Source organism: Sorex fumeus, unplaced genomic scaffold (genome assembly GCF_029834395.1).
Source record: "Sorex fumeus unplaced genomic scaffold, SorFum_2.1 ptg000086l, whole genome shotgun sequence".
Classification (NCBI taxonomy): Eukaryota; Metazoa; Chordata; class Mammalia; order Eulipotyphla; family Soricidae; genus Sorex; species Sorex fumeus.
Genome location: NW_026606143.1, coordinates 25294335 through 25304039, shown reverse-complemented (window position 1 = coordinate 25304039; position 9705 = coordinate 25294335). Strand labels below are relative to the sequence as shown.

The window sequence follows — 9705 nt, the reverse complement described above, 5'->3', positions numbered from 1 at the left end:
GTGATTCCTGAGCGCAGAGCCAGAAGTAACCCCTGAGCATTGCTGGGTGTGACCCGGAAACAAATAGCAGAAAAGAAGAGTGTCTGCCAATAACTCAGCAAGGGACTAGGGGGGACCAGGGTGGCCTGTCTGTGCCCACGGTGCACACACCATATTGTTCTTATTTTTACAGGTGTGCCCCTTCCCTGCTGGGCCTCTACCCTCCTGCCACTAGGCCCTGTCTAGTGCCAACATGCCCCGTGGGCATAAGCATAAGCGCCAGGCCTCTGGAAAACGCCGCCAAGCTAGACAGGAAGCCCCTGCATCGGAGCGCTCCAGCGAGGTCCCCAGCGAGGTCATGGCTCAGGCCACCGCTGCAGTAGCAGCGGCGGCCTCAGTGGAGGCAGTGGCGGCACTAGATGCTGCGGTGACGGCGACCACCAAAGGAAAGGGCACAGCAGCAGCAGCAGAAGCAAAAGCAGAAGTGGCAGTGGCAGCGGCCATAGTGGCAGCAGCAGCGGCAGTAGCCGCTGCAGAGGTAGCAGAAGCAGCGACCATGCCACCTGGGGAAGAAGGTGCTGAGAATGTGGAAGTGAAGCCCCCTTCTGCGAGGGGCTCCCCGGCTCCTGTCCCGGGTCCTCGACGTGGGAGGGGACCCCGGCGCCGCCGCAACCGTCCAGAGCCGGTACGCGCCCCTGTGCTAGAGAGCTTCCAGAGTGCTCAGCCTTTTTTCCTGGCATCTCTTGCTCAAGAGCGGCCCAGGGTGGCTTTCCGGAGCCCGGCAGCAGAGAGGTTGGGCCTCTTTCAACTCCCACGGCACTTAACCCCCGACATCTTAGCCAGTAAGGCCGGGTTGCTGGAGCAGTTCCTGATGTACAGGTTCAAATCGAAGCAACTCATTTTGAAGAGCGACATGCTGGAACTCATCGGTCCAGAGTACGAAGATTACTTCATGGATATACTGAAGAAAGCGTCAGAGCGTATCGAGGTGGCGTTCGCAGTCAATGTCAAGGAAGTGGATCCCATCATTCACGCCTATGATCTTGTGGGCAAGATCAAGCTCCCCAACAACGGGAGGCTGCGTGCTGGCAAGGGGCTCCCCAAGACCGGCCTCCTGATGAATGTCCTGGGAATGATCATGATGAAGGGCAACAGAGCCAAGGAGGAGGACATTTGGAAATTCCTGAGCATTATGAAAATCTATCCTGGCAGGAAGCACTCCATCTTTGGAGAGCCCCGGAAGCTCATTACCAAAGATCTGGTGAGACTCAACTATCTGGAGTATCGCCAGATAGCTGGCAGTGATCCTCCCAGATACGAGTTCCTCTGGGGCCCCAAAGCTCATGCTGAAACCACCAGAAAGCAAGTCATGGAGTTTTTGGCCAAGATAAATGAAACAACCACAAGCGCTTTCCTGACCCAGTATGAAGAAGCTATGAAAGAAGAACAAGAAAATTATGAAGATGCAGCTGAAGCAGACAACAGTCAAGACCAAGATCTCCTCATGCAAAGAAGTACCTGTCCATCTCTACCGAAGTGAGGTTTCTGTCATCCAGAAAAGCGGAGGTGGCAGCACCATTGAACTTAGAGATTTGCAAATGTTAAAAAAAAACCCACAATGAAACCGTTGGTTTATTGAGATGGGAAATTAATTTTAAATGGAGCATGAGCAATGTTAGCCTGCTTACTCCTTATTACTGGGTTTTCTTTCTTAGTGTTAAGTGATTTCTGCATTGTTTTTCATAGTTTTTATGACAGTTGGAGTTATGACAGTTTAATATATTGAAAGTTGGATTGCCTCTTTTATTTACTCTGCTTTGTGTGGTGTGTGTGTGTGTGTGTGTGTGTGTGTGTGTGTGTGTGTGTGTGTACATATAAGCCAAAGTACTGGCAATGGGGATACTAAGGAGAAGAAATTTCAATCTCGGCTCAGAAATCCTGAGTCTGTTAGACTCTGCAAGTAAGACGGCCCAGAAGTGAAATGAAAAGGAAGGGGGAAGAGGATGAGGTATCTTAGGTTTGTTGCTCAGGGGAAATTTAGGAATCAACATGTCCCTAGTAGAATATAATTTTCATTGGCACTATGGGATGGGCAATTTGAGTTTGTGGAAGTGGTTATAGAGGTCAGATCCTGTGATCCAAGGAATGCTTCAGTCAGTTAAATGCTGTGTGTAAAGTTAGGCTGTGTAACTAGTGAGGGCTAGTCTTTGTGGGTATAATGAACATAAACAGGTGGCTGGGATGGAAGGACACATAGACAAATGCAATGGCTTTTATGGCTTTTACGAGAATACTAATTCTAGTAACTTGAGTTGCATCCACCTACAGATGGCCACTCCAAACCTGAATTAGATGACACAAGATTATTTCTGGAGGTCTTCAGGTGCTGGGGCTCTGGTCGGGATGGGGAGGGAAACTCAACCTGCCCCCCTCCAAGGGGTCCCGGAGAGGACAGCCAGGCACGGGGACAGGAGACTCTGTGCTGTTCTCTTCCGGGAGCTGGGTTTTATAGTCTCTGGGTCTTGGCTGTTGATGGGATTACACGGCGCTGGGGGGCAGTTGGTGGGTGTGACCCCCGCCTACTAGAAGATGGAGGATCTGGGTGGAGAATGCTCAGCCCTCATCTGAGCAGGCTTGGAGATCTCAGCCCCGGGACCCGCATGCCTTTGTTCCTCTGCCAGTACCTTCATGCATGTGGAGAGTAGTCTCAGCATGGTTGTGGCTGGTTCTGGAGGTCTTTGGCTGCCGAGGCTCTGGTTGGGGTGGGGAGGGAAACTCAACCCGCCCCCCTACAAGGGGCCCCAGCGAGGACAGTCAGGCGCGAGGGCAGGAGACTCTGTGCTGTTCTCTTTCGGGAGCTGGGTTTTATAGTCTCTGGGTCTTGGCCATTGATGGGATTACACGGCGCTGGGGGCAGTTGGTGGGTGTGAACCCTGCCTACTGGAAGATGGAGGATCTGGGTGGAGGATGCTCAGCCCCAATCCGAGCAGGCTTGGAGATCTCAGCAACGGGACCCGCATGCAGAGTCTCCTCTCCCCGCTCCTGGCTGTCCTCACCGGGGCCCCTTGGAGGGAGGCGGGTTGAGTTTCCTTTCCCGCCCCAACCAGAGTCCTGGCAGCCGAAGACCTCCAGAACCAGTCAAAACCATGCTGAGACTACTCTCCACAGGCATGAAGGTATTGGCAGAGGAACAAAGGCATGCGGATCCGGGGGCTGAGATCTCCAAGCCTGCTCGGATTGGGGCTGAGCATCCTGCACCCAGATCCTCCATCTTCCAGTAGGCAGGGGTCACACCCACCAACAGCCCCCCACCCCCGGGCACTGTGTAATCCCATCAATGGCCAAGACCCAGAGACTATAAAACCCAGCTCCTGGAAGCATACGGCCGTGACATCTTATCTCATTCTTGCTTTCCACAACCTGGCAGGCTACGGAATGTAACCTGCCCACACAGCAGAGTATGGCAAACTCCCTATGGCGTACCCAATATGCCAAATACCAGTAACAATGATGGGTCTCTTTCTCCTAACCCTGAAAGAGCCTTGAATGTGGCAGTTTTTAGAATCTCAGGGCTAGGAAGAAGGAGACGTTACTGGTGCCTGTTAGAGGCAATCGACGAACAACGGGATGATCATGATTGTGATCGTGAACATTATTTACTTCGTTTTTTAAAGTTAGGACTTTTGGGGGACACGGCATACAGTGCTTGGGGCTTACTCTTGATTCTGTGCTCAGGAGTCATTCCTGGCAGAGCTCATCGGGTCATATGAGGTGCCTAGGATAGAACTTGGTTGGGGTACCTACGAGGCATGTGTTGTATCCACTGTATTACCACTGTGTCCTATAACAAGTGACTCAGCGTTCACTAAGAATACTGAATATTCTCTGACATCTGCATTTTTTAAAATTCAAACGAGTGGTAACTCTAGTATCAAAATAGTATTAATCACTGTCATTTAACAATTATTTCATACTATTTTCTAGTCCTCTTGTCATGTGGCTTATAAGTACACACACAACACATTGTCACTGTATCACTGTCATCCCATTCTTCATCAATTTACTTGAGTGGGTACCAGTAGCGTCTCTATTCATCCCAGCCCTGAGATTTTAGCAACTTCTCCTTACTCATCTTTCCCAACAATTGGAGGCTCTTTCAGGGTCAGAGGAATGAGACCTATTATAGTTACTGGTTTTGGCATATTGAATATGCCACGGGGAGCTTGCAAGGTTCTACTGGTGTGGGCAGGATACTCTCAGTAGCTTGCCGGGCTCTCTGAGATATATATATATATATATATATATATATATATATATATATATAATTTGTTGCCTACTGTCTGAACCCCATCAAACATGATGTGGTAATTATGGAAAATTTGGTAATTATGGGAAAATGTTCATATGATGTGTTGCACGACTGCCCGGAAAGTGACCTGGAGCATGGTAGTGGTTGGGTAGTGAAGGTCGGCTGCTGGGGATGGATCCCTGGCTCTCACCCACCCCTGTCTGGGGAGCCCCGAGTGAAAACAGCCTGGCATGAAGTCTGGTGGCATGGCTACAGGGGCCTCATTTTATACTCCCGTCTGGGAGGAGTACCCGTGGGTTCTGGAGGGTGGCCAATGGGGAGATTATCACAACACATATACATGTTTCAATAGTACTATCATGCAGATAACTGAATACACTTAATAGGTGATTTCCAATTGTCTCAAAATTTCAATACTATTTTGTAGTACAACTGGGACTAGATCCTGGGTCTAGGTTTGTGCAGAGGCTACACTGGTCTCATCTTTAAGTCCTGTAGGTGAAGCTTTCTCTCTCTCTCTGTGTATGTATCTGTGTGTGTCTGTGTGTGTAAGCTCCTCAGCAATACTGTGGGTTAGTAGGGCTACAACCAGCAGTTTGAACAACATACAGTACCTAGGGTGGAATCCTGGGTTCTGGTTCCAATGTCCCAGCTTGTACTCTGCCCAATTCAAATAGCATCTGCTCTGACCTTGTGTGTTTTAATTTCTACTCCTTTTTCTAAAGTACACCCCAGAAAATGCAAAAGGAATGTGCAGCTAAATCACTGAAAACAGCCCTCTTGAAAGGGAAGCTAAATGAGAGAAATTAATGATTAGACATTGTCGTTGGGGTTCCCTTTCCCTGAGACACTGCTGAGAGCTAACTCTGTCCTCATACTGGTGATTATGCGTCCACTTCAACTCTTTGCATCAGTTCTCTGCCCTTTCCTGAGGTCTTCTTCAGACGGTACATTCTGTAACTCTGGAAACTGATCTGCTGACCTATGCTTCAGGATGGAGTTTGACTTTACTATGGACTTTGAGTTTGCTTTACTATGGGTTCCCCTCTGCTCACAGTGGGACAGATACTCCCAACCCCCATTTAGAGCAATACAACTTCCTGTTGGTCACTCCTTCACCATGCATATCTATTAGTTTTGTATCAATGTTTATGTGGCAAATTGGCTATCTTCTTCCTTTCTTTCTCTTTCTTTTTCACTCCATAGGTTGGTTTTTTTTTTTTGCTTTGTTTTGTTTTGTTTTTGGACCACATCAGGAAGTGCTTGGAGAACAAAACTGATCATTTCTCAACTCCAGGGTCATATACTCCCCTATGGGATCCTGAAATATTGCAAATGGAACACAGGTGGAAAGGATAAAATTGGGTAAATGGTGGAAGGGGAGAGTCTCGTGTGGCATGGTGCTAAACTAGGGGGGCAACAAGTAGGCCTGGGTGGACACAGAAAGGAAATTAAGTCAGTTGAAGAAAGATTTAGATCAAGCCCTGGTATAAGTTTAGGAATCACTTGTTACACAATAATTTAGTTACTGAGCCTGCTCGATGAACAATGGGAGGACTGTGACCGTGACATGAAGTTCACAAGGAACAGCGTTTATATTTTGGGGAGCAGGGAAATAATTCAGTGGAGATGGTTCAGATAGTTAGTGGCACAAGCACAAGGGCCCAAGACAGATCCCTGCCATTTTATGGCTCTAGCACCACCAGGTGTAGCCCTGGTACCCTCCAGCACCAGTTGGGTTGCCATATTGAGTACCTGGCACTGCTGACCTGGGCAGTTCTGCACAACCTGGCCAAGTCTTGAACCACTGAGTCCAGTTGGCAAAGTATGGCAGGGGGTGGCCATTACTCTTTACCAACAACAAAAAGTGTGCACAGTTTGTGTATCAAATTGAGAAATCTTTCTTCTTAGTTTTGATCTGGAACAGAATAATTTGGCATTGACAAAGGTGTTACCTTGGAAATGTGAAATGACTTAGTATTACAATTGTTCGCGAAAAACATTTAACAAAATATAGTAGACATTTGTTAATACCTTCGTTTCTTATCTATTTTAGTTTTTTTAGTTCAGCCCAATGAAATGACACATACTTGGATTTGTTTTGTTTAGAATTTAGGAGAAAAGAAAATTTAATCAAAGTGAAAATATATTCAGTTATTCTCCTAAAAATAACTGGACATTCGCTTTTCAAAATACTTTCTTCTATGTCTGGGAATGCTATAGTATTGTTTTCATTCTGCAGCAAGAAACTAATAAGGATGATGGTAAGATATAACAAAACAGGGACAATTAGGTTAGAGTGAGCATGTTAGGATCTGAGTCTAGCAATGTCATTTTTTTTGACTCTTTCCTATATATTTCATTTCATTGGAGCAATAGCACAGCGAGTAGGGTGTTTGCCTTGCACACAGTCAACCCGGGTTCAATTCCTCCGTCCCTCTCAGAGAGCCCAGCAAGCTACTGAGAGTATCCCGCCCACACGGTAGAGCTTGGCAAGCTCCCTGTGGCTTATGCCAAAAAACAGTAACAACAAATCTCACAATGGAGACATTACTGGTGCCCACTCGAGCAAATCGATGAACAACGGGAGGACGGTGCTACAGTGCTTATGTTAAAAATGTTTTATAAGTAAACACCAGTACCTTTTCTTATATGCCCTTTTCTGAAAAACATGTTTTATTGATCTCTCCATAGTTGTTGACATTTTGAATATTACAATAGTTAATTCTGAAATTGAATTTTTGTCACTCATGGCTCATTTTTATTTCTTGTGCTTTGCATCTAATTTTCTATACTGATTTGGGGGATCTCCCAGATGCTAATCAAAGGGCCTGAGGTCACTCCCTGAGCTACTCACCTGGCTGTGTGGCTAGACAATTCATTGCTGGAAGGGCATTATGGTGCTGTTACGGCTCCTGGGGCCACCCAAGCATGGCTACCAGATGAATTGACTTTTTTATGAGCTGTGTTATTTGTCATATTTGGCCACTGACACTGATAGGAGAGGGAGAATCTTGGAAAATTATGAATTACTTCCCTGAGGACAACTCCCTACAGAACACTTCTCCATGCTGGCTACCAATGTAGACTATTGACTGAAGGTGTCATTGAAGGACTCCAGCAACTTCTTCAGCTACATGGGGAGAAGGTGTCAGCTACCTCCTCCTCCAAGAAGCCCTCCAGGAAGCAGAGCATCACTCAGGTTCTTCACAAAAGATGCACTGGTTCTTTTACGAGCGGGCCCAGTAACGTCTCCATTGGAGACTTTGTTGTTACTGTGTCTGGCATATCGAATACGTCACAGGGAGCTTGCCAGGCTCTGCCATGTGGGCGAGATACTCTCGGTAGCTTGCCGGGCTCTCTGAGAGGGGCGGAGGAATAGAACTCGGGTTGGCCATCTTGGCTGCATGCAAGGCAAACACCCTACCGCTGTGCTATCGCTCCAGAGATGGAACTCCCTAAACCTCACCCCCGCCCAACACACACCCACTCACATATACACACACTATCTGCAAATTTGCCAGGAGCCAAACTATTTGGTAAGCAGGTTTGGGCCACATCAACCTCTAGCTCTGCACACTGTGCACCAAAACCCTGGTAGGAAGCTCTTACTAGTCGCCAGAGAGTACCAGGTTGGGGTGAGACACATCCTTGATTTTTCTCAAGCCCTGTTGCACTGACTCAGACGGGACAAGACTGGAGAGGAAATAAGGGGTGAGTAGGTGGTAGATGTTACGTCCCAGCTGTCACAACGGCCACTGACATGACCCCTGGGGGTACCAATGGGACCCCTAAGCTGATACCTGTCTCCACCCTGTGATTCCCCATCTCCCAGGACCTCAACTTCCCTGAACTCAGTACAAACACGGTCACATTGGGTGTCTCTCAGAATCATAAACACTATGAAGGCCCAAAATGGGAAAAATAAGTTTAGTTAGTTAAATGGTTGGTTAGTGATTTTGTAGACCTTGACACAAAGCCTTCGAGGTTAAGAGTGAACTTTTACTGATTTCTCCCTTAGTTTAATACTAAAAATCATGGCCAAGCTAGAGATTTAACATGATAAGAAATGTATCTGAGGGACATTTTTTTTTTGTGGAGTGGAGTTCAACAACTCTTGGCTGTTCTCAAGGATTCTTCCTGTTTCTGTGCTCAGGGATCACTCCAGGTAAGGCTTGGAGGACCATCTGAGGTGCAGGAGGTCAAATTAGGCTTGGCTGTGTGCAAGGCAAAAGAGCCTTAACTGCTATTCTTCTCTCTCTCTCTCTCTCTCTCTCTCTCTCTCTCTCTCCCCTCTCTCTTCTCTCTCTCTGACCCAGGGCAGAGATAAAGTGCAACCTTTGGAACCTTTGGGGCTGGAGCGATAGCAGTACAGTTAGGGCGCATTTGCCTTGCATGCGGCCAACCCGGGTTCGAATCCCAGCATCCCATATGGTCCCCCGAGCACTGCCAGGAGTAATTCCTGAGAGCACAGCCAGGAGTGAACCCTGTGCATCGCCGGGTGTAACCCAAAAATAAAAGAAAAAAAAGTGCAACCTTCTGCAAGATGGGTATGACCCCCCGTCAAGACTAGGTCTCATGTTTCTTAACATGTTAAATGTTTTCTCCCTTTAGGTTTGATCACAGATAAAGTCTTGTTTGAATCAGTATTTGCCTCTGTCAACTTCCTTCCTAAATTCACTTGATAATGGTCATAACTGGTCATAATTGTTACTGACCTGTAACAATCTGATGGATTTCTTACATGGCCAGAACTAAAATATAAAACACCTCCATTCTTTGCAATGAGTTCTATGTGTTTCTGCTGAAGCATGTTTACTGCTTGAACAGTTTATACCTCTGCCTAATTACTTTTTGTTTGTTTGTGTAGTGCCTAAAAGTAAGGCTGAGTTGAAAGATTAAGTCCCATAGGATCTTCAGTGCATCTTAGGCGTGAAAAATAGTTAAGGGTTACTGCTGTATGGTATAATTTTGACCAGCACTTGCTATGGGCATTAATATGATTATCAAGATCCCAAGAAGTTTGTGGTAACTTTTTTTTTTTGGTTTGGGGTCTTTTTTTTGCGGGGAACACCCAGCAGTTTTCAAGGTTTACTCCTGGCAGGCTTGGAGACCATATGGAGTGCTGGAGATCAAACCCAGGTGAGCTGCATATAAGGAAAGAGCCCAACCCACTCTACTGTCACTCTGGCCCCTGTGGTAGCATTCTAAAGCCCTTCTTACCAAGATATTTGGTTTGTCTATTAGTTATGCCAATATCTCTTACCTTAGACAACAGTGTCTGAGACATTATTAAATGTCTTTTAAAAACACTACCCGTATAATGCTTCTACTCAAGGACAGTCCTAAATTAGAAGTCAAAGAAGTACTTTGAGTCATGATTCTTTAGCAAAAAGGTACTCTGGCTTCCCCACCCC

General features: G+C 46.7%; 1 protein-coding gene across 1 annotated transcript; it reads left to right on the top strand.

The window, feature by feature from the left end:
* Nucleotides 1-232: 232 nt before the first annotated feature.
* On the top strand, nt 233-1519 carry LOC130039269 (melanoma-associated antigen B3-like). The gene has a single exon (XM_056131117.1). It carries the CDS (start codon nt 233-235, stop codon nt 1517-1519), a length of 1287 nt encoding a protein of 428 aa, XP_055987092.1.
* Nucleotides 1520-9705: the final 8186 nt, after the last annotated feature.

What these genes read in the sequence shown, in the direction of transcription:
- LOC130039269 (XM_056131117.1), top strand. Translation starts at nt 233, where the DNA reads ATGCCCCGTGGGCATAAGCATAAGCGCCAGGCCTCTGGAAAACGCCGC.